The sequence below is a fragment of the Mus caroli genome, chromosome X (assembly GCF_900094665.2).
Source record: "Mus caroli chromosome X, CAROLI_EIJ_v1.1, whole genome shotgun sequence".
Taxonomy (NCBI): Eukaryota; Metazoa; Chordata; class Mammalia; order Rodentia; family Muridae; genus Mus; species Mus caroli.
In genome coordinates this window covers 43,413,340-43,438,560 of record NC_034589.1, presented here as the reverse complement: position 1 = coordinate 43,438,560, position 25,221 = coordinate 43,413,340, and the positions used below count along the sequence as shown (strand labels likewise).

Sequence of the window (25,221 nt, the reverse complement as noted above, 5' to 3'; positions counted from 1 at the left end):
GTAGGTCCCAATCACCAGGCAAACAATCTAAAAGGAGCAATGGAAACCGCAATGCAAATGAAAAGTCAAAGTGGAAAAGAAGAGGACAGAGGAAGCCATTTTCCCCAAGGACAAATGTTTGCCCGAAATCACTTCTACTCAGAAGGAAAGCCATGAGACTTCCTTTCATCTCAAATATCTGGGAAGGCAAGTGGGTGAGAATGTCAGAGATGGGACGACTGACTAGTTCTGAAGTATATCATGCCTGACAAAATATTATGCATTAAAATAATTTGAAAGAGTAGAAAGTCTCTATTGTACACATTGCAATTAATCTTTACAGTCTACACAACATAAGCATTCCATAACATACTTAAAGAAACAGTCAAACATTAAAAGGCGGGTAATGTCTATACTATATTCATTAACCAAACCTGTGTAAAAGATTCATAGATGTATTTTAATATCTATTATTTATATTTATTATTTATCTATGTAAAAGCTCATAGATAATGGCATGAAAATTAAAATGCATGCTTGTTCAGACCTTCAGAAAGTTACCGTCTAGTTTTGGAGACATTCATGGCTTAGTTGTTTCTTCAGTTTTATATATATGTGCATGCTGAACACTAATCACATTACAGACAGATCATCACACACACTAGCTATTTACATGGTGCTAGCATATGAACTCAAGTCCTCCGGTGACAAAGACTTTACCCACTAAGTCATCTCTCCAGCCTGAACAAACATATTTAAAGAAAATTGAAGGCAGGAGACAAAGCGAGCACTGTGTGGGCTACTAACAGCAGGCACAAATTATGTAGAAATGGAAGGTCCGAGAGCCTGGCACATTCTCAGGAAGTCCTTGAAGAAAGTAAAATGTGACCTGAAACATCAGGTAAGATTTGGCCACGTGGTGATTGCTGATCTGGAGCTGACACAGTAGATCAAACAGGATTTCTTGATCAGAAGTAGTTAAACTAAGACATTTATAAAGAAACTGAGCGTAGGGCTTTGGATCTGATTGGGGCAGTGGGGTAGTCAGGGTGTGGGTTATTAAACAGAAGAGAGATAAGATGATGTGGTGTTTGCAGTATGAACTGCCCACAGGAGTTCCAAATCTACTCCATAGAGGAGAGTTAATTCATCATAATAACCTCTCGTTGAGGCAAAGGAAATGCAGCTTTTACTATTCCCAATTTTGTAGACAATTTGTACACGGTCACTGAATAAAGGAAAGGCAACATCAAAACAACACAGCAGTGCAATGCTCACTGGCTCCCAAATACCAGGCAAATTATAAGCTCTCATTTTCTCCGGCTCAAGAAGTGGAGGGACATGAGGAGCCTTTTGTATTCAAGCACCATCTCTATCTAGCCCTACTTACCATTCGATTCACATGCCATATTCTGTCCAGTTCCTATTTACTTTCCTCAGGAGACCCCAGCCTGTGGGCCCTACATTTAAGCCTCCAAACTACAACAACTACACCTCTTTCTTCAGTATACCAGTTGGCTTGGGCTATTTGGTCCCAGCTATGATCACTATCATATTTAATGATTCAGCTTCAACCACTTAACACAGATGTTAAGGACCAATGCTTCCAATCTCTTGCTACCTCACACAGCAAATCTGAATGACCATTGAGAAAGAAAGGAGGAGACAGTCACTCTACATACTAAAATCTGGTGCCACAAGTAATCCCTTCACTTCAGGTTTCCTGGTGACAGTTAATAAAAAATTTGTTCCAGATAATAACTCCCTCTTTAGCTTAGCATATTTTCTCATCTTCTCATGCATCTTAACTTACAAGCCATGTTTCCTACCCCTTTGCTTCTGCATATTCTCATTGATGTTATGAACCTTTCCCATCTTGATGGTTCTCCATCTTTTCTCTTAAAGTGCTGGGTTATACACTAGTCACTTGGTAAACAACACACAAGTGGCTAAAGCTCCAATTTTACATCTCCAAACTATGTTGGACATTCTTTTTTTGTTGTTTTTCTTCTTGTTGTTTTGTTTTTCAAGACAGGGTTTCTCTGTGTAGCCCTGGCTGTTCTGGAACTCATGTTGGGCATTCTTATGGTGTCATCCGATTGCTACCTGAAAATCCACAAGTGGGAAGCAGAAGTCATTTGCTTCTTGTCGGGTCTGGCTTGAAAAACTTACATTCTTACTTCCTTCAGTTGTACTGTGGTTTTCACTTGCCCTTATGTGACTAGCAAATTATTAAAGCAAGTGGTACCTTTTTTCTTTACAGCACCTAGGGATATGGAAGGCAGCTTGTTAATCTCAGATCCACTGCATAGCTATGACTGTCCTACTGAAGTAGCCTCTGTAGGTGAGACTGTCTTAAATATTATACCTCTCCAGTACCTTCATTCATCCAATATGGACTTTTCTCTTCCTATACAAGACTTTATTTATTTCACACCATTATACAGAAAGGTTCAATGGCTATTTCAAAGGCTAAAATCTTTCCCTAGCATTCAAATACCACCACTAGCATCTGGCCCACTCTAGTTTTCCAAAGTTATTAACTTATCATTTTCTCATGGGATACTTCATAATCTCTCAAATGATTTTATTCTGTTTTCAAAGACATGTGCATGCATGTGTATGTGTGCTTAAACAAACAGACAGGCCCTTGTCTGCATATGTAAGGTATACCTTAGCTAAGGGAGTTTCTTTACTTGGAAATGCCTACCCCAAATCCTAACAATACTTTTGGATGACCTTCTTGAAGCCTTCTAGTCAGAAACTCTCAGAAACTCTTTTGATACTTACATAGGTAAGTATCAAACAGACTTGATAGTTGTTTAAGCACAGATCATAGATTTCTATATTGGTCCTTCTTGGAAGCAGCTACTAAGTTCACCAATGTCAGGTAATGTTTTTACTCTTTAGCCAAAAAGTCTTCAATAAAGTGTTTATTAATACTAAAACTCCACTTCCACTGAGATCTCAAAACAACCACTGCTAAGCTGTACCACCCTTTTCACAGGTATGTAAGAGCTAATTTTAGAATTTTTTAAGTAAGGAATGTTTCTTTACTATGAGACACAGTATAAAGTATAACAAACATAAAATGTATTCTCTTACCTAAAGGTGCTGAAAGACTGAAAATGTCTTTTACATATTTGTTTAGAAACACTGACATAAGCTTTAAGGAAAATATCTTAAACTTTGAAATATAATTTTTAACTGACAACTTCAAAGTCAAAAACAGATTTTAAACCACTAAAAAATAATTATTTGGGTAGAAAGAAACAGGCTTATTGGTTTATTACCTTTTTTAAGGTTGTACTTTAAATGTTGTTCAAGAGTAAAGCTTCTGGGGTGGAAAATTCCTTTAGTTATAAACATAAAATGTGCACAAATTAAATACGGAAAAATCGTGTCCTCGACATTGGGTGTAGTAGGACAAAAATGTCCAGTACTACGGCATTGAGAAATAGCAACAATATAAATTTTGAGGAACTAATTTCACAAGAATGAGTTTGAATTGGACCAAATCCTGAGGTTTCTTCCTTCCCTCCAACTTTCTTTTACATTTTAAACTAGTGGCAACAAAAATTTCTTTGTTTGAAAGTTAGCAATGCTGAAGACTTAAGTGACAGAGCAGGTAGCTAGGCCTTTGCTCCACATCTCTGCTCAGAGGGAGAAAAAACATTGTGGAGAAAGTAATTTTGCTTTTTAATTTCTGGAAAACTCATTTTTCCCATCAATCTTCATAACTCTCCAACATAAACAGTTAAGAAGGTATGGGCCAGTCAATCACTCCACCCTGATTTGGGGAAATATTACACATTAATTTAAAGAACACATGGCAAATTCAAGATTTCTTGCTACTTAAACAACCTAAAAGTTGCTTGCTTCTAACTCTAACAAAACTCTAGGAGACTATTATGATCCCAGAATATATTTCTACATTATAGTTTTTGGGAAATACAACAAAACTATTCTAGGCTAAAGGGTCATGCTGCATGCTGTGAATGTGTTTTAGGTCCCTGTATAATTTCAAAGATGGAAAAGCTGTCTTCTTTAAATGTTGCAGCAAGTGCTTAAGAACTACATCTAGAAATAAAAATGAAAATAATTGGATAACGTGCTACTTCACTTAGATGGGAAGTGGCGGAGCAATAATCAATAATCTTTGCTTGCTGAATGTGAGATGACTATCCTGTACAGCTATTGACTGACAAATTAACAACGTGGGGAAGGCACACCACGCAAGGCAAAGTTGATCATTTCAAATATGTGATTCCCATTTCAACCCACCTTAATTAAGATCTAAAAATCCAAGAGATAGCCAGCTCCCATAATTAAACAAAACAAGGAGCAATGTGACAATGCTCAACAGCGAGCAGTTAGCAAACCATCTCAATCCAATAAAGTCAGAACAAATTAAATAAAGACCAGAAACCACATAAATCAAATAAAGTCAAGCCAAATGAAATAAAGACCAGGAACCTTTTTCTGGTGAGCACACTGAGTAGCCCAGAATCACCCAAAGTTGATGAAGGGGAGGCACCAGTGTGGCCGCATGCAGGCAGGCGCCTGCTCACAATGGAGAGAGAAGCATGGAGCCTCTGAGCAGCAGCCATATGTAAAGTTCTATGTCTCAACATAACAGAAAGCTGTGCACGAAGGGAAAAGTTCACACGTCGTTCCAAACCAGGCAGAACAAAACCAGTTCCTATTGCAAACTACTAGTTGTCCAGATACAAGCAAAGCTAGACCTCAATGAACGGTGTGTGGGGCAGAGCAGTTAGGGAAAAGAGAGCCAGAGGAGGAGAATGCATGAGGAAAAAAAAGTTTGGGGCACTGGGAAAAACTGAAATGGATTAATACCACAAAAAGACCCACTTTTTCTATTTTACATTTCTTTCCCTCCCCTTCCTGAGTCTCAACCCAGACCTGCCCTTAAATGCAGGAGACATGTATGTCCTGTACAAATGACCCCTTTGAGGAGAAAGGATATTTTTAAAGGCACCTTTTTATTTTTATCATAAATAAAATGAGACCAGTCAGCGCATGCGGCAGTAGACAGAGACTCCAATTCACAAAGTTTGGACTCCTAATAGAAGCGTAAGCTATGCAGTGTTCTCCACATTTCAGAACTTGAAATAATTTGTTTGTTTGATTTAGCATAGTTAGAAGATCATAAGGAACCCAGTTTCAGTGTTTTTAGCCTCTGACTTATAACTCATAAAGGGTTATTTAGGTTACCATGGGGGATACCCCAAATGTAAATGCTTTAAAAAGTTAAGAGTGGTTAAAAAAAAAAAGTTGTGTAAAACATTTGTTGACATAATTTTCTTTAACGAAACGATAGTATACGGGGAGGAGAACGGTATGGATTTTGAGTAAAACGTTGGGTCCCACACTTTTTATTCCCTTTGCACTGGACAAAAGCTTAAGTACGTGTACCAATCACCTTAGCAGACAGACAAGGAGAAAGGTATGTGGAGTCATCACCTAGGCCCTCAGAACAGGATCCTGCATTCCTTGGAACACTACCCACTGAGCTAGGTAGGGGAGCGAGATAGAAGTTTGCTTCTAAGTGGCACCAAAGGGGGAAAGAAGTCATCTTGCTCTTCTGTCTTTGCACACAGGAAGAACCAAATTCAATGCCACCACCACTCCTGGTCTCGCTCCGCCCCAACCTCTGTGTGTGTACCGTGTGGGGGCACCTCTTGGGTGTTTTAGCCCACACATTCCAGGATGTCTCCATCTCATCTAGGTTAAGTTCTGGGACTCCCCCACGCTGAATCCTCAACTGTGCCTCGATTAACAAGCCAACAAGTACAGGTGCCTAAGGTTCTGGCCTATTTTTATACGTGTACCCCCCGCACCCCCCTCCGCACGCCAACACCAACCCGAGTCTCTCCCCAGTCGCCTTAGTCTCTCCAGTGCAAAACACCTTCTAACCCGGACGCCAGGAAACACCTCGAGCTTTACTTCGGGGTCACCTGGTGAGAGATCCGGCCCTGGCTTCAGGTTTGCCCGGTGGCTGCCCCTGGTCCCTGGTGCCTGGTGCCCAAAGCGGGGCTTCGGAGCAGTCACGTGGGCGGCACGGGAGGCCTGGGCTTCCTCACCTGCATCCCAGGCACTTGAACAGCCACCGGTGAGTGGGCCATGGTGGCGACTGCTACTTCGCGCTGCTTCTGCGGTGGTGGCGGTGGCGGTGGCGCCTCGGGCAGAGACTGGCTCCTCCTACGGAGGTATCTCTGCAGCTCTACCAGGCTTCTCGATCGAGGCCTGGAAGGACGCAGAGAAGTGGAGTTAGTGGGCTGGTGGCTTGCAGCCTCCACTCTCCCCATTCCGCCCCCCCTCCCCTTGCGGGGAGGTGAGCGGTTCGCGGCGCTGCTCTCCCGGACTCAGTTTACCTACCCCTCTGCCGCTGGCCCGCCTGGCTTTTGGCTAACAGCAGTGTTGCTCTCCTTCCTGAATGCAGGGCTTGACCTGTGGCGGTGCCTGGGACCTGGGCTCCAGTGATGCCGCTCTGCTGCGCCTCGCCGCTTTAGGAAGAGGAGGTGGAGGCACCCCAGCAACCCGCCCGAACGCTTAGGCTGGGAGGCGGCTGGGGGCGGTTCCCCGGTTGGCCCTGCCTCCACCCCGCTGCCGGGCGGTGTCAGGGGAGCTGAGGCTTCAGGCTGCAAAGGGGGTTGGCTAACATAGCCAGAGTTGGAGACGCTCGGGGCTCTCAGGGGTTGCGGAGAGCAGCAGAAGGGCGGGATCGAAAAACTTGAAACATAACCGGGCCTAGAGAAAGAACAGAAGAGTTTGCGGGAGTGGGGTAGGGGAGATGAGGGCAACCCGGATGAATGCGGCCACGTTGCAGACAGGCTTGCGAGGCTGGGGTGCTTGTAGCCTCCCAGAGGTCTGGAGTTGCGAAAGTTTTGCTTGGCTCCCCCACCTGGCCGAGGGTGGGGCCGCCGAGCCAGACACCTGCTCCTTCACGCCTAAGTTCCCTTCCCTCTTGCAATTTTCAGCTTCCTTGCCCTTAGATATGCCTCAAGTCACTTTAACCTGAGTCTGTCCTTACCTTAGGCTATCAGTTGAGGAATAGCCTGGCTGAAATTGCTCACAATTTCTGCGCGTGTAAAGGAGAGGCAAATTGGAAAACGGATCATGTATTGGCAGAAAACTTAACAACGATAACAGAGGCAAGGGGCATGAGATTACATCTTTCGGAGTATAGATATTTGAATTTAGCATGCAGCACAGTGACTTCTGCAACTCTCTGCCTTCTTCTAATTTAAGTTCAACTCCAGGAGTGAGGCGGACCGTTTCTGGAGGACCCAATAACACAACAATGACCGTGCTAATAATAGCAGTCACAGGAATCTCAGGGAAGCACCTATGTGAACGCACGGGCTACTAAAGGTTACAGGACAAAATAAGATCCAAGGGAATGTGTAAAATGAGAACTCACCTTGAAGTTTGTTAGACGCCCGTGCAACCAATGCACACTCAACAAATGCTATTCTTTTTTAAATATTTTTTTCTCCAAGAATAGTATCTGGTTATTACCAACATTAGTAGTAGTAGTAGATTTCGTTTTCATTGCCCCAGAGACCCCAAAATTTACCCACTATATTTTGTAATGAGTTATTGTGACAAGCGCTCACTTGAGTCACACTGCCTTCTCCCCACTGAGCAAATAGATCAAAAGGCTCAGCCAAGTAAATATTTGACTCAAATATTGCAATTAAAAAGCAATACATCTGAGAAGTCCAATCTGGGCCCCCCCTGCCACATACTACATTCTATTATATGGTAGAAAGATATTAAATATGGTATTGATTTTACCTTACTCCTAGTGCTCCAAGCCTTGGCGTTCTCTCTATTCTACCCAATGGTAGGCCCTGATCTAATGTCTATTTCTCACCAGCTACACTAGCCTACCCAGAAACGTTCAGTGCCACCTAACTGTAATGTCTACAGAGACCTCAAAAAAAAAAGTTTGCTTGTTTGTTTACTTACTTTGTTTGTTTGTATGAGACATGGTCTTGCTATGTAGCCTTGCCTAGACTGGAACTTATTATGTAGAAAAGGATGACCTCAAACTCACAGAGATCTGCCTGCCTTTGCCTTCTGGGCATTGGGATTGAAGGCATGTGCCATCATCATGTTGGACTCAAAGGATTATTATTTTGGAACTGAAGATTTTGAACCTGCAAATCTAAGGTGAGGCAGATAGTGATTCTAAGATTCTTTTTTTTTTTGAGTTAGTAAGATGTGAATTAAGCTCCATCATTAAAGACCCACCTCAAGTAGGGCCATTGAACATTCTCAGACCTACCATCCAATGTACATAGCTGCCCTGTGCTCAGTTTCAAAATTGGACTGTGTGTATGTGGAAATACTTACAGGTCACTCTGTCTGTATTTGGGTCTTTGTATGCCATTGATTTGCCCACTAACCTTACTAGGTGCTTAAAGTCAGAGATCCAGTATCTCTTCTAGGAGAATTATTCAGGAAGAACGATATCTTTTTGAGAGCCTAGAATGTTCTGTGGCACAGAGTAGTTGATATTAGGTATATGTTGGGGATATTACATTTTATTGTATTGTTGTCAGGCTAGACTCAAAGGCACTGCTTTTGGTTAACCTTCACCATGGCCCCCAATTCATTTTTGGCCTGCTGGGTTCTTCCCAGTTTTATTTTCATAACCACCTAAGAGAATGCTCTGTGATTTTAGTAAACAAATGAACTCTAAACATAGTGAAGAAATGATTTTCCTGACTTCAGGCTGGACTAGAATGATGTAGTAGTTGAGAGCGACACTACTGAGACAGTTTCTGAAGGACACTGAGGAGTCTTTTATTTTAGGAATGCTGATCTTGTCTAAGTCCTTTGTTGTCTTTTGCTATTATCAATAAAAAACATTTGGGGATTTCCTTGGGATTCCTTAAGTTTCTGCCTATGCTTTTTGAGACTACACATGTGCTATATGTGGACATGTGCATAAAAACTTTGTGAAAGTGTACATGTTTGAAAACAATCCAAAAACCATGAGTGAGTAACAGGACCCCCACCCACCCACCCACACGTACACACAGCACTATTGCACTACTTCTTATGGTTTTAATTAAAGTAAAATGGCAAATTAAAGAACTATATAGTATGCTTTTGATATCAAACATCTACATGCATGCACATGTGCACGTGTGTGTGTGTGCACACACACATACACACACACACAATGAGTGACTGTTTTACTTCAAGGTATCTTTCCAGAGTCTAATAATACAGGTTGAGTGTCTCATATCTGAATGTTTCAGATTTCAGAGTTTTTTCAAATATGGAGCCATTGATACAAACTCTAACAGTTGATACCCTGAACATGTAAATCTAAAACTTTTGAGCATCAGGTTGATATTCAAAAACTTTCAGACTTCAGAGCATTTTGGATTTCAGATTAGGGAAACTCAGCCTGTATAGTACAATATATTACTACAGGTAATTATGAATGTTTAGCAACTAGATAAATGAAGACTAAATGAAGTTAGTGAAGCAAATGAATTCAATGTTAGTATCCAGGAACCCTCCAGATTAAAAATAAATTAAATTGAACATCTATACGCACCAGTAAGATGGCTCAATGAGTAAAATGGCTTGCCAACAAGCCTCAGTTCAATCCCTAGCACCTATGTGGTGAAAGGAGAAAATGAACTGTCTCCATATGCATGGTATGGCATGTGCAGACTCACAATATGCATACACACAGAGATGTGTAGATAGATGGATAGATAGATAGATAGATAGATAGATAGATAGATAGATAGATAGATAAAACATTTATGGATTGGATTTCCCGATATTTATACTACCTTCAATATTAAATATTGAACTTTATCCACATTTAAAGTATTTAGTGAGGTCACTAATTAAAGCAAATATGTAGCTCTTCACCTAGGAGCATTTTGTACCTCCAATAGACCATATTTGGGTGTAAAAAAAATAGTGAGGGAATTGCTACTGCTCTGTAGTTGGTAGAGATGAGGGATACCCACAACAATTCCCACAACAAAGAATTATCTAATTCCAAATCTCAGTGGTGCCAAAGTTTGAGAAATGATCTATGATAGAGGCGCTACTAATGAAATAACATGCTTGGGAATCAGGGTTCTTTTGGTATATTTAGTTCAATGTGTTGCCTTTAATAAAAATATGAGGTCATGTCCAGTTGGTCCTATAAACAAATCAATATTATTATGTTATTTACAATATTATTATTATGTACAATGGTACCATAAACCACCATTTCCCAAAGAGTGGATGTAATGGCAAGGAAAACAACTGTTACAGACCCCACTCCCCACACACAAGACTTGTGTATTTTAGTTCAATGTGATATCAAACAGAAATATTTATGAACAATATTGGTTTGCTTAAGACATAGACACTAAGTGTGTTCTAATGTGCCAGGGCATAACCTAAGAGCTTTCAAATATAATAATTTATCAAGGCAAATGGGAGCCTTTAGTCCCCAAAATTTAAAGAAAGGGGTTTGTGTTATAAATTTTCACATTTTAAGCCTAATGTCTCTGTTGAAATATATATCATGTGTAAAGTTTAATGGTAAAGTAGTGCACTTCTGAGGATCTTATTCAATTAGTGGAATATATGAAACCCAAGCATAATCTGGGTTATGTTTGAAGCTTGCCATCCGGTGAGGAATATTTGGATTCATGCTATAAGGAACTGAAACGATACTTGGAAGTAAAACATTCAAGGATCTTTTCATTTTCTTGTTCTTATTGTTCTTTGTTTGTTTGTTTCTTATTTAGTAAAAGAATGTTTGATATCTCCAACTGTCTCTTTGCTTTCTATGGCTATCATATTGGAAATGCATGCTACAATAGCTCTAACCTTTGTACCAACCAATATCCTCCACCAAAAAAAAAAAAAAAAAATCTTAGTCAGAGAAGGTTAAACCTATGTAATTTCTGATTTCTCCAGAATGATCTTGTACCTTTTGGGGATTACACAACAGTCTACCACAGTATCATTTGTAATAGAAACCAAGTATGGAAGACTCTCCAGAGCAGAATCTTGTCAGTAGCCTGACTTCCGTTACTTCCTGATGCTACGGAGGGGACTACAGCAACAGACGAAGTGGGTGGAAGCAGATGCTGGTAAAGCAGCTTCCGGCTCGTAGCATTTCTTTATATGTGCACTCACACTCTTTGAAATGTTTGCACTCGGGCACTGAAAGAAACGAGCTCATTGCCTGCGTCAATTAGTTCCAGAGCTGAGAGAGAGAGAGAGAGAGAGAGAGAGAGAGAGAGAGAGAGAGAGAGAGAGAGAGAGAGAGCGAGAGCGAGCAATATGGTCTGGATCACTGCAAGCACAGATGCCTGAATCCTAAGGTAGAGTGGCTCCTTCCCTGGTTCCAATTTGGCTACCCCTCCCTCTTAGGTGACAGAATCATGCTGTAGAGTGGCAGATGCCTGTGCAGGAGCCCTCACAGCTCTCCTTGTGCCAAGAGAAACACTGGTTGCTCCATTGGTCACTCCATAATGACAGTTTTGTCTTGCCACAAGGGTAGTGGAGAGACTTCCGTGGAAGAACATTGAAAGGCATTTCTTGAGAGAATTAATTGGGGAAACTGAGGTCTTTGTAATAAGATCGGGTAGACTCTCTGATCCTGGGGTTGCAGCCTTTAGTCACAGGAGAGCCTTTTCATGTGTCACCATGAAGTGATGTTCAACTGCCGTTCTGGGTGATATTTTCCCCTCTGAATTGGCTACTTGTTCTTTAATTCATAGGCTTCTCATGTTCTAGTCAAAGGTGGCAGTTAAAAACAGACCAAAAAAACCTGGCAGTTGAGACCAAATAGGAAGTGACTATGCCATCAGCTCACAGTGAGGAGAAGGAAGTTGTTGCCAGGATCTCTAAGAAAGGCAGTTGTGTAAAATTACCAACCTTCAACTGGCTTAGAAAAACTTTCATGGTTTTGTTACAACTATACATAAGAGATCGTGAAAAGAGTACAGTAATGGCAGGCACTCACTGCAGGGCTATTATCAGAGATACCGAGAAGTATCTGAGGGACAGAAACTCAACACTGAAAACAACCAAATCTCCTATTCTACAACTTTTTCCCCAAGTCCACTTGGATTTTTTAAGAGTCCATGTGCTATGTGATGACATCTGCCATGAGAATCCTATAGTTGATTAAGATGGAGTTGTTACTAAGAAGCAGATGACGTGTATTTGTAATCTCACTTTGACCCTAGATTCTGCCCAAGTTCATACAACCTTGCCTGTTTTCTTTACTTTGTTCTTCTTGAACACCAAGCCAGGGGCTGCACTAAACACTGAGAATACTAAGACATGTAAGGAGTTTGCTTTCTCCCAGGAGAATTCCATAAACAGGCACATTCCAAGGGAGAATGGATTTTAATAGCAGTCCATTTCAAAATACTATAATCTAGATGTAGCTCTACAGACCTGCAACATTATCATTTGGGATACTGAGGCAGAAGTATCAGCACACATTTTAGGCCAGTGTGGACCACATAGTGAAATTCTCTGTCTTAGTGGAAACAAAACAAAATGAATGTAGCAACAGGCCAAAGAGCAACTGATTTTACCTTCTAAGTCCTGGAAAGACAGAGGAAACATTTGAGCTAAGTCTTGAAAAATGACTGGTAAGTAACTAAGAAGAGAGCCGAGGAGCAAGATGAGAGCAAAGAAGGCATTGCAGACAGAAGGAAAGGAGTGAATAAACACATAAAAGCATACACACTCCCTTATCACCTAGGCAACGGAGACTATGCTATCCATTAATACAGGTTGTGAATTTGTAAGACTCACATAGGCAAAAAAAACCGTCTTATTTGAGGTTCTGTTAATATGTACTCTGTTAAGAACAACTATCTTAGAGAAATGACACACTATCCTTGTGGTCTAGCTGTGGATTTACTTTTGGACAGGCAGAAACAGAGTCCATGAGGTATCCCAACATTAGGGCTGGGATAAGTTATGGGCAGACTATGGGCTCCATATGCCTTTCTGCAGGGTTTAGACTTGATCCAATGGGCTCTTAGAAGGCCTGAAGTATTTTAAGGGCGAGAGGGATTTAAGCCAGATTTTTTTTTTTTTTAAAGAAAACTCTTTGCACGTAAAGGGCAGATTGGATATGGAAGAAAGTTGAAGCAGAGGAACCTATTAAGAGATCATTAAGTGGTCAACCTTAAATGTGTAGAGAGGGCATGAACTAAATTAATGGCTAAAAAAATAAAGAGGAGGGGATAGATTCCAGAAACAATTTGAAGGTGAAATAAGCTGCATTCAATTGATTTGACATGGACATTACCAGGGGAAGAGAAGTAAGATGCCAGTTACATAGAACTTAAGGGACTGGGTAAGTGACACCTGAAAACATTAAAAGAGCACCAAGATTAGAGAAAAGATAAAGGGATCCAGAATTTGAGGTGCCTGTGGTAAGATCCAGAGAGCTACTGAAAATACCAAGAAATCGAATTGCAAATAGGTTTGACAATTGCAGAGAAAAATCTCGTATAACCCCATGGCAAAGTGTCAATAAAAGGCATAAAAAATAGAAACCAAATTCACTTCCCATTTAGAAACCCATTTCTTAAAGAATTGGTTTATGCTTGGGGACAGTCAAAAGCTGTCTGTGCCTACTGACATTGTATCTGTACATCACCATAGCTGTAGAAAGCATTTTCTTCAAAGTAGCAATCGTTAAAAATCATATGTATAAGGAACTGTTACTAAATGTTTTTGCCATGTGCTTGCATACATAAATTGACTTTGACTGTATGGTATTGACAATAAAGAAACGAGGGGAGTGAAAGAGAAATGATGTGAAGAAGGCTAAAGGCTGTGTTGCCAGGATTTCTGGGATGGTTTTCTTGTATGCACCTGTAAAATAGATTATTGTACACCAGAACAGTTTGTATTATATTTCCCCTCCTACACTCAAAAGAAAATGAGGTGGGAGATGACATGTGTGCCTGGTTTCATGAAGCCAAGTTAGTGTCTTTCACAATGGAAAGAAAAACAGGAACAATTTTTAGCACTCTAAAGCACAGATTATTGGTAAAAATCATGATGTTTGCTTGCTGTGAAAGTGTGCAGTAACTTGTTAGTGTTGCTTCAGTTCTTCAGAGTCATTCATTGTCTTCTGACTCTTTCATACTTCCCATGCTACTGACCTTATGTGAGCCTTCACACATCCCCGTGGTTTACAGTATGGGAAGGTAAGAAGAATTCAGATGGCTGGCTGCCAGCTTGAAATTAACAGAGATACATCATGCTTCCCGTATAAATTGTGAAAGTAGTGGTAGACATTTACAAAATGAGATCATGAAAGCAGATACAAATAGACTGTATTTTAAATGTCTTGTATACCACATTTTATTATGTGTTTGGACTTTCTTTCCATGTTACAAGAAACTCAAACATACCAGTTCTTAAATTTAACAATTCTTTTGCATCTGACAACATACAGATTCCTGCCATGCAAATATAGAGAAACAGATGCCTATAAAGGATGGATATAGTTGGGGAAGCATAAAAGATTATTGCTGTATGGGAAGGTCATTTATATGGACCAATAGTAGAAGACACTGTTTCTGGATTGTAAAAGGCTGGGTTCGGGAATATATTTCCCAGCAAAGTGTAAGCCATCCAAAGGGAGTGTGCATAACCAAATGTTAAATGCTCAATCTTTTGCTTTGGTTCTGCACATTGCCGGTGAGATGTAGAGTAAGTCTTTCACTGTTCATAAAGCAGAACCCAAGTCAAGCTTGAATTAATGTAACCAGAGGAATTCGTGATAATAGATGCCCCTGCTGGACTGATTACTCTGCATCAGACAGGACTGCAGTTTATATACAACCCTGCTTAATGCTGATCAGGACCATGAATTAGGCACTGCTAGTAATGTACAATTTTCAGTTTACAGATGAAGAAAGTTGAGGACAAATAGATTAAATAATGTATCTAAGACAAAGGTAGAATGCCAATTCAATTTGAATTTTTGCATCAGTGATACATAATTCTGAATGATCCATAGTTATACTGAAAAATTACCATTGAACTGAAACGCAAATATATTCTTATTTGTAACAGTCAGACAGTGTTATAAACCAAGGTCAAATAGTTATTAAGAGGTAAAGTGAGAATTGGAGCCAAGGAATAAGGCATCAGAATTTAGGCTTTCTCCTACTACAGTCATAGAGGGGAGAGTGCCGCATTTCCTATATCTGGAGTGCAGAAAACAATTGTTACTAGTAGATAAGACTCAAAGGATCACGGGTTTAAAATAACTTTGACTTCATTAGAATTTACTATAATTATTCTATCATCTACTAATAATGTTATAGTGTGAATTTTTGTTTCTAAAGTGATAAGGCTTAAAATATTTTAACTTTTGTTTTCCTTTTGTTTTCTCTGACAGAGAGATTAAAAGAGGAAGTGTGATTCACCTTCATGTTCTACTGTAATGAATAGAATTGGCTGATTAGTACTTTTGTTTGAAGCAGCTTGCACTTCTACCACAAAGTAGCTTTGTGCTGTCTATAAAAAGTACTACACCACGTTCCTTTCTTCTGATATTCCTACTCTAAAATGGATACCACCACTCAGTTGGTGAATGGTGGCACAATTTAACAAGGGGGTGGGGGAGAAGACCATCCTTGAACAACCTGATAGACCATACTTGCTGTTTGAAATTAATATCTAAGCCCTGTTTTCTTGTGCAATATGAAGATGATTAATAGCCACATTAAAGGGTGGTAGTAAAAGGTAAATGGGACAACTAACATGATCTGCAGTAACATATCTGATAGAGGATAGAAAATCCACAAAAGTAGTATTGCTTCTTTTCTGTCCATTTGTCCCTTCTTCTGAGACTCTACTATACTACTCTTAGCTAGAACGCAGGAGTCTTTGAGAGGCTGGTCTTTATTTACCAAGGTTTGCATGACTCAGAATCACATAAAAATCAAGGGTCAAACTAAACTAAGTGGATTTGATCTTGTCTGGTATGAATTCGTATTGTGTTGAGAGTAAAGAAGACATGACAATGCAGTTTCTGCTCTTAGGAACAGGTTAGGATTTTCAGTAGCTTTCATAGTAGTAGTAGAGAATATTTTTAGTGTTGGAGTTTAGGGGTTTCACAGTTTATTTTCTTTTAATGGACAGCAAGGAAGATGGCCAGGTCAGGAAACTGAAGACATTATAGTATTGCCCCTTTTCATTTTGTTTCATTTTGACAAGTAATGATAAGTGATAAGGAATTATGTAGAAGTAGAGTTAGTAAGAGCTGAGGGGGCGGGTGAAAGGTTATCACAGGACTAGACAGTGAATAGCTGCTGCAAAGAAATGAATCAATTCTGACAGGAGGTATATATGATACTATCCTAGAACAAAGGGTCTTGAACCAGACTACTAAGGGCCAAATCTTAGTTTAGTCTACATGTGCATGTGCGGTCTTCAGCAAGGTACTTTTTAAAACCTGTATCAGTTTCATCATTTTTCAAAAAAAAAAAAAAAAAAAGAAAGAAAGAAAGAAAGAAAGTAAAGAAAGATACTCAAAACTGATTTAAAGTTACAAATGAAGGATTTTTTTTCTTTAAACATCCATTAAACTATGCTATGTCTACAGAAAACTGCACACATCTGAAGGGTTCAATAGCTCAGTCAATTTTCACGATGTCATTTAATGCATGAATTTATCACTAATCTCAACAGAAAGCATTATACCTGTACCCAGATGCTATTTCTATCAGGACACTGTCACCTTAGCCCAAAGTTGTCCTCTTCTTTGTCTTCAGAGTTTGTAAATCTGCACTTGAGTTTTTCTACAATAAAAGGCTGAGAACAGAGTCTGGTGCATGGTGAATACTAAATAATGTTGGCAGCTGGATTTTCACAACAAGAAGAAAATTTGTATAGTTCAGAGATAGAATACGTGCAAAGAATAACAAAACAAAAGGAAAATTTTGAGGTGAAAGCAATGTATATGACAAGTTAAATGCAGGAAGCCAATCTGGAAAGCTGGAGTGTTCAAACTTCCTTGCATAAATAAGATCTACTGTGTATTTCATGAGGAAAACACACCCATTGTATCTGACAATACAGTTCCGCATGATTCAGTTAAAAACTTTTCTGAAACTGTTGACTGACTAATAGATGAAAAGTAAGCTTAGCAAATGCCTCAGTTTCCTTACTGTACATGAAAGAGATTCCAGCTGTCTTGACTGTGACTGGCAGCACTGACTTTCTCTTAAATGTAATTTTCACTTTTGAGATGTTTCACAGGTGGGTAACATTTGGCATTATTGCTAGCCCTTCCCTTCCTCCCACCAACTCCTTGCATGCCCCTCCACTACCTCTCCGATACACAGCCTCTTCTTCAATTATTATTGTTACACATACACATACCCCGAGAGTTGTGTCCACTTAGTGATGCTCCAGTGAAGGTGTGTTTAGGGATGACCCTTGTGATTGGATAATCTATGATGGAATCTATCCCAGGAGTAGACTTTTTCCCTCTTGCAGCAGCCATCGATTGTCTTTAGCTTTTCATCTAAAGATGGGGCCTTGTGACATGTAAGTATGTCAGCTGGTGTTGTCCCCCATGCATGTCTTGTTTAGGCTATCGGATTAGTGAGATTTCACGTGCCAGCAGCGACATTTAATGGTTCTATGGAAATATTTCTTTTTCATATGAATTAATTAATACTTAATTGTGTGTGTTCGTGCATGCTCACTAGTGTAGTTCTGTGTTTGCATATGTCAGCATTCATGTGCTCAAAGGTCAACTTACAGATAGTGGTTCTCTCTTTCCACCATTTGGGTCGTGGGGCTCAATCTCAGGTCAGTAGGCTTCGTAGCAACCGTCTTTCTCCTCTGAGCAAGCTTGCTGGCCCCTGAAAACATTTCTCTAAAAACAAAAATCAGAACCTGAAAAATGCATTATTTTATAGCTTACCAGTAAATCTAGAGTCATAGTTTAACATGACTTTTTCTACAATCAGAGGATTTCTATGAGGAGAAATCATGTCAGACAAATCTATCGGCATTCTTTGAGAAAGCAAGCACAGGAGGGACAGGACAGCTAAGGGACAGAATGCATAAAGGTTTTTTTTTTATATAAAGCCCTTGACAAGATTCCATTTTGTTAAATGTTTGTTATTTGTAAATGAGTCCCTGTAGGGTTTGAAGGAAGGGAAGCTAACTGGCAGAATGAACCAGAGGATCGGGAAACATGGCTGCTTCTCAGGCTAAGGGCATGTGAGAGTTGAAGATTTCCTCAAACCCATGTTTGGTCAGTATTATAAATGGGGTAAGATGCAGTATGCACAGTGGTATTTCTGTGTCTCTATACTCACCTCTTCTTAGAGATGAAATGTCAAGCTGATGTAGGGAAAAATAACAAAACAATGTCTCAAAGTAGGGGCGGTGGGAAAAATGTTATCTCATTTTGATAAACTGCTCTTTGAGTGAGAGCTTCTGTGTGCAGGCAGGGTGACCTTGAGCATGGGTCCTTGTTGCGCATTATCCCCTGGCTAGGGTTACAGATGTGTGACCCATACTCAACTAAGGTAAAGCATTTACAAAAGAAAAACTCACACAATAGCAATAAGGAAATGTATTGTTATCTAGGAATCTGAAGAGTAATCTAGGAATTGAAAGCTCTTTCTGGACTGAGTTCAGCTCAGTAGGCTGTTTTGGCCAGAAAGCCCAAGAAAACTTTGTACAATGATAGAAAATAAGCTAGAAAAAAAATTGCATGTTATCTAATTTTTGAAAAAAAATTAAAACTTTGTTGCAGCCGTATCTAGAACATGATGTTTGGTTCAAGGAGTTAAGAGAAAGGTGAACTACTGTGAGAAATGCTGAGCAGATGGATAGTGGGAAAGAATGGTGGACCAAGAAGAAGACACAGAGACACAGTCAAAGGATTGCTATTCATTAACACACACAAAAGCTAGAACTAAAAGAGATGCCAAAGTTAAGGTGGATGTTAGAACCACTAACAGCGGTCACATATTTAGGACACATGCCGTGTGCCCCACGTGTCTAACTAAGCACAGTACATAGCACTGGATCATTCAGTATCTATTTACTTTATAAAGTAGAGTCCACAGCTTACCTCATTATAAAGATGGCATGAAAGGTGTGGACAGAGTAAATAATGATCAAAGCTATTTACAGGCAAGAGCTCAGCACAGACCTTTAAATTCCGAAGAGTCAAATCCAAGACAAACAAAAGGAAGTTAGACTTGAAATGGATGGATGGATGAATGGATGGATGGATGGATGGATGGATGGATGGATGCAGTGGGCAGTAAAACCTGTGGGGCTTACCACATCCCCTGACAGTACGAATTGTATAGATTGCAACTCAAGAAGGATTTAGACTACCTTTTAAAAGGCAAAATGCAGGACATGTTAATAAGAGGACCTTGTAAATTGTTATCAACATGAGAGAGTGTCACAGAGGATGACAGCAGACTCCTCGTATCAATACATCTCTCTGTTCTATTTAAAACTTTTGGGCTGGATGAATCCAAATTCTGGCCATGTGTGGCATTTACAATGGAAGCGGTGCAAGAGTACACTAATTGTAACTACTTGTAACTACGTTAGGCTGATTGCAATTTATATTAAGCACACGGACTCCTATTTAAAAACAAAGTTCTACACCCTGGAGAAATGGAATCATTTGGAAAGATGACCTGCTGAAGAGTCCCAAAAGAGACTTGCCCCAAAGAAAGGAAACAGAGGATTCTCTCCCCCACCCCTTTAGCACCTATCATCTAAGTCAACAGTTATTTGGAGGTTGTTTTGTGACTATATAAATATATTTAAATATCTATTTAAAAGCAAATTCATTTCATCCAAGAAACATCAGGAAATAAGCTAACAAGAAAGTCTCTCCAATCAAAACTTACATACTGGCTTCTCTGGTGCACCAGCCCTCAGGAAACTCAGTGAGAAGGCAGACCTGTCTACCTTCAACCTTGCTCACGGTCTTCAGCTCTGTTGCCCTGACATTGCTGGTTTGAACTAAATGTCCAGCATCCTACCTTGAAGTTTAAGGCCTCTACCCTAATTGAAACACTGTATATGCTCTGCAAGAACAAAGACCAGAAGAAAAGATTAAGAGTGGCAACCTAGTTGACAGCAAGCTACTCTTATCATGGGCAGGAAATACAAAAAGAAACAAGTATGAGAGCTGAGAAGCAACTGAAGCTAAAGAAACACTTGAAGACTTCATTGGTCTAGAAGGAAATTTGTGCTTAAATATTATAAAATTGCTCTTTAAAAAGATGGGAACCAAATGTAGTTTTAAATGTTATTATACATAGCTGGGACAAAGTCCTCAACCCCAAAACAATGAAGCTAACCGGTCTATCCTCTGGCCTTTCAACTTCTTTTTTTTTTTGGTATTTATTTCATTTACACTTCCAATGCTATTCCAAAAGTCCCCCACACGCTCCCCCACCCACTCCCTCACCCACCCACTCCCACTTCTTGGCCCTGTCGTTCCCCTGTACTGAGGCATATAAAGTTTACAAGACCAATGGGCCTCTCTTTCCACTGATGGCCGACTAGGCCATTTTCTGATTCATATGCAGCTAGAGACACGAGCTCCAGGGAGAACTGGTTAGTTCATATTGTTGTTCCACCTATAGGATTGCAGATCCCTTTAGCTCCTTGGGTACATTCTCTAGCTCCTCCACTGGGGGCCCTGTGGTCTATCCAATAGCTAACTGTGAGCATCCACTTCTGTGTTTGCTAGGCCCCGGCATGGTCTCACAAGAGACAGCTCTATCTGGGTCCTTTCAGCAAAATCTTGCTAGTGTATGCAATGGTGCCAGCGTTTGGAAGCTGATTATGGGATGGATCCCCGGATATGGCAGTCTCTAGATGGTCCATCCTTTCGTCACAGCTCCAAACTTTGTGTCTGTAACTCCTTCCATGGGTGTTTTGTTCCCAATTCTAAAAGGGACAAAGTGTCCACACTTTGGTCTTTGTTCTTCTTGAGTTTCATGCTTTTAGCAAATTGTATCTTGTATCTTGGGTATTCTAAGTTTCTGAGCTAATATCCACTTATCAGTGAGTACATATCATGTGAGTTCTTTTGTGATTTGGTTACCTCACTCAGGATGATGCCCTCCAGGTCATCCATTTGGCTAGGAATTTCATAAATTCATTCTTTTTAATAGCTGAGTAGTACTCCATTGTGTAAATGTACCACATTTTCTGTATCCATTCCTCTGTTGAGGGGCATCTGGGTTCTTTCCAGCTTCTGGCTATTATAAATAAGGCTTCTATGAACATAGTGGAGCATGTGTCCTATCCAGAAGATGTTCCAACCGGTAAGAAGGACACATGCTCCACTATGTTCATAGCAGCCTTTCAACTTCTTACAGCATGCAAGGAAGCCAGTACTTCCCTTGGCAGCACCCCTTGATTGTAGGCCTGGGAGCTCGCAGAGACTGAGCACCAACCAGAAAGCATACATGGCTGGTCTGTAGTGATTATGTCTCCCCTTTTACAAACAAAGGAATCAAAGGTCCTAATGGTTAAATATCTTTCCTTGCAATAACACATGAAAAGGCCAGTGTATGAGGAGGAGAGTTGTCTCTGCAAGACGCTGGGTTGGCATAGACTTGGAGAATTTTCCAGAGTCATGATATCTGGCCCATGAATCGTGGAATCAAGGTTTTGAGTATATTAGAGTCTTAGTCTTAGTCTGGATATCCTACGTGAGCCTGCTTCTTTTGTCTACATTTCCTTCTGGGACATGTGGATGATAAGGGCGCCTGAACACCACACATTTAGGTTTCAGGATATGGAGGAATCACGGACCGAGACGCCTCCTTTATGCTGCCTAGCTTTTTATAGGACCAGAAAATGTTATGCAGGCTTCCAGGGGAATAAATCTTCAATAGTCTTACTTACTCAGCTGGAACCCCTGTGGACAATAATGCCCATCATGGCAAGGTACTCCCATAGGCACAATAATGACACATGTGTTATATAGATTAAAAAAAAAACAATTTCTTGTTGAATTTAAGGCCTTCTCTACAAGCAGAAACTCATGAATGCAAGTCTGACAATGAACACATATTTGGGGAGTTCATAGGACCTAGAAGTCAACCTGCTATAATTATTCAACTAAATGGACATAGTATCAAACTGCCCTTTTAACACATATCGCTTTACCAGTGACTGCAGCTCTCAGAAAATTCTTTATGCAGTGAACAATGGTTAACACAGAAACTTACAGCTGATGACATTGAAGAGAATAAGTGCCACAAACGTGACATCCATATCAATCCTTCTTCAATCTTTGAAACAGTGTCTTTTTCACAGGACCACTGCCCTAATGATGTCAGAGCAGCTACTGTTGCCTGCATAATACCTGCACAAAATCAACATTCCAGCATAGAGGGGGGTGGGGCTCATGAACTGCTGCTGCTCCTAGCCAAGAAACTAAGGACACTGGATGGCTTCTGGAGGAGGGACAGTCACTTTTTGTCTTGGGTGTTGTTCCTGTTATGTTAACAATGCTCTAGTGGATGGCCCCACTCCAAGGAGTATGTGGGCAGTGCAAATTGGACTTAAGTAAAAAGTGAAAAAGGGGACAGGAAGTGATGGAGTGCAGCTATGGGGGCAGATATGGAAATGAATGAAAATGAGGACATGACTGTCCTAACGTACAGATGAGGGGAAGATTTCTATTGTAGATATGAGGGAGAGAGCAGCCAGAGGCATCTGAAAGAGTCTAGAATGAACATGGCCAGCAAATCAGACTGGGCCATGAGAGGAGGAGGATGGATTAAGAGAGAAAGAGAAGAAAGAGGAGAGAAGGAGACCGAGAGGATAAGAGAGCTTCTGGCCAAAACGGCTGAGGTATACAGAACAAGAAGCTGGAGGAAGGAAAGTCAAATTCAGAGGCTGGAGAGGTAGAGGTAGTGGGTGGAGCTGAGACATACTGAGAGGAGCCAGGATGCTAACAGGTGCTCATGATACTGGCAGGAAGTTTGGGGAGGTGGGAGGTGAAGATGCTAGAAATATATTGCATACAATTCTTAAAAACTAAAATTTTATATTAAATAAGGCCACTTTATGGAGCTCTTGTGAGGAATCCATGAAATATGAAGAATTTTGTGCCCAGTAAAAAGTAGAGCACATAGAAAACAGGCAAACATGTGGAAGTCACTGGCAAGACTGTTAGTTAGCATTAACTCTTGGACAAGTTATGCTAGGACATGGTGGCCACTGGGCCAAGTGTAGGGTTGGCCACTTGTAATTCTGCCCAAGGTAAGTATTGGAGGGGGAGGGACTCCCAAGCTAGCGAGGTGACACTCAAGCTACTTGTTAGTAAACCTAAGCAAACATCAGAGTCCCATGGGGGCTTGTCAGTGGGTAGATGGCTAGCCCTAGCCCCCAAATTAAGATTCCGTACGTCTAGGATGGAACCTACAGATTTGTCTTCCTTGCTTATTGCTGAGGGTGGTCTATCTCAAAAGCTCTTTTTTGGAATCTCGTCTTAGAACCAAGAATCTTCAGAATTCCCTTGCCTTTATATAGTCTTTCTCTTATAAAACTCCACTTGAAGACTCTTAGTGTTATATTGGTAAAACAAAGGATCACCTACAAACAACACACAAGTGCTAGGGCCATCACATGACTGAAGGTAGTAGAGTCCTGGGTGGCAAAGGCTCCCAGAAATGGAAGGCTTAGGAGGGTGCTGGGGATGAGAGTGCAGGTCAGCCTCTATCCAGGACAGGAAATAGTGAGAGATAACTGGGATTAGCGACCCTTTCCCTACTTGGATTTCCCTTCCCAAGTCTTTTCCTCCTGAAACATTTTCTTTTGATTGCTGGGACTATATTTGGTGGTGGGTGCAGGCAAACATTTCATATTCTCCCTATTCTCTTGTCTGTTCCTAGCACAAGGCCACTATGTACCTTGTGGGGAGGGAGCCTGAGACAGCAACATAGATGACAGAAGTCTGAGCCCAAACTTGTTTTAAAGTAGCCATCTCTCTGGGGTAAAGTGTGTGCTCTGTATCATATTACAGCAAAGGCGCAGAGCAAAGGCTGTGTTCTAAGACACTGCCTGGCAGTTGTCTGTAATTAATCTGCTACCTGGTAAACACAATGAGTGCAGCAGCCCGTGTTTATAGCTTAGAGGATTTTTCTTTTGGAAATGGTCAGCCAATAGATAGCCTTAGATTTAGGCTTCAGGATTGCAACTCATACGTCCTGTGCATTTTGAAGGGATGGGGAGGACTTGGGGGATTTTGCTTCTTAATAATGTTTGGTATTCCAGGGGCCCATCTTGGGAAACTGAAACACAATCATGAAACTCGGCTCTAATTATAAGAATGTACTTTTTTTTTTTTTCAGCTCTCCGGGCAGAGACAGTTTGGCTTAGGGATTCCACAGAGGGTGTCTGGGCCTGCTCACTGCTGTTAAGCTATCAGGTACTTGCCTGTACCAACCTGCCCACGCTGCAGGAAAACAGGCCTCCCTCATTCTTTCAGAATTCATGACTTCTGTCCTGAACCATTCACCCCGGCTTATCTCAGACTCCGATTCAGAACTCCCTCAATCTCTTTAAAGTTTTTGACTCTGTGACTCATTTTTCCTTCGACTGCCTTGCCTCACCCCAGGACTTGGCACTTGAACCTTGTGCAGTTCTGTTGGCCCTGCCTGGTTACACTGCTCTCATCCGTGGGAGAATAGTCCGGGAGAACCAGCATTCATCCTGATTTCAAACACTTTCACAGGGGCTGCTGGGTCTGCCTTAGGGTCTATATGCATATTAGAAATTCCACAATGTACAAACACAAATAGATAAATGTAATGTTTAGTACTTCTTCGAATAGAGGAATTAATATTTTTTAAACCTCCTTTCTCTACAGCTCTCCCGAAAAGACACCCATTGATTACTGTCTATGACTTAGTAATTCTGCTATTCACATATCTTTTTAAACATTCTTTCCAGACAGGATATTATGTGGCTCAGGATAGCCTTGAACTTCCTATGTAGTCAAGGGTAACCTTGAACTTCTGATCCTCCTGACTCTATCTCTATACTTCCAGATGTACAAGTGTGTGCTACCAAAGCTGCTTTAGTATTACACATGCTAGAAGCAACTGAGTTACATCCCCAACCTTTGTGCATATATCTCTTAAATTCATCATTTTCCCCCAGGGG

At 40.7% G+C, this 25,221-nt stretch overlaps 1 protein-coding gene across 1 annotated transcript in view; it reads right to left on the bottom strand.

Annotated features, from left to right (window-relative positions):
* Stk26 (serine/threonine kinase 26) overlaps positions 1-22,338 on the bottom strand; it is a 67,340-nt gene extending 45,002 nt beyond the window's left edge. Inside the window, exons 1-4 of the mRNA XM_021152903.2 lie at positions 22,278-22,338; positions 17,804-17,920; positions 6,379-6,750; positions 6,084-6,246 (exon numbers count right to left, since the gene is read on the bottom strand). Coding sequence (XP_021008562.1) covers positions 6,084-6,246; positions 6,379-6,750; positions 17,804-17,916 — 648 coding nt within the window. The 5' untranslated portion in view covers positions 17,917-17,920; positions 22,278-22,338. The remainder of the gene's footprint in view (positions 1-6,083; positions 6,247-6,378; positions 6,751-17,803; positions 17,921-22,277) is intronic.
* Positions 22,339-25,221: the final 2,883 nt, after the last annotated feature.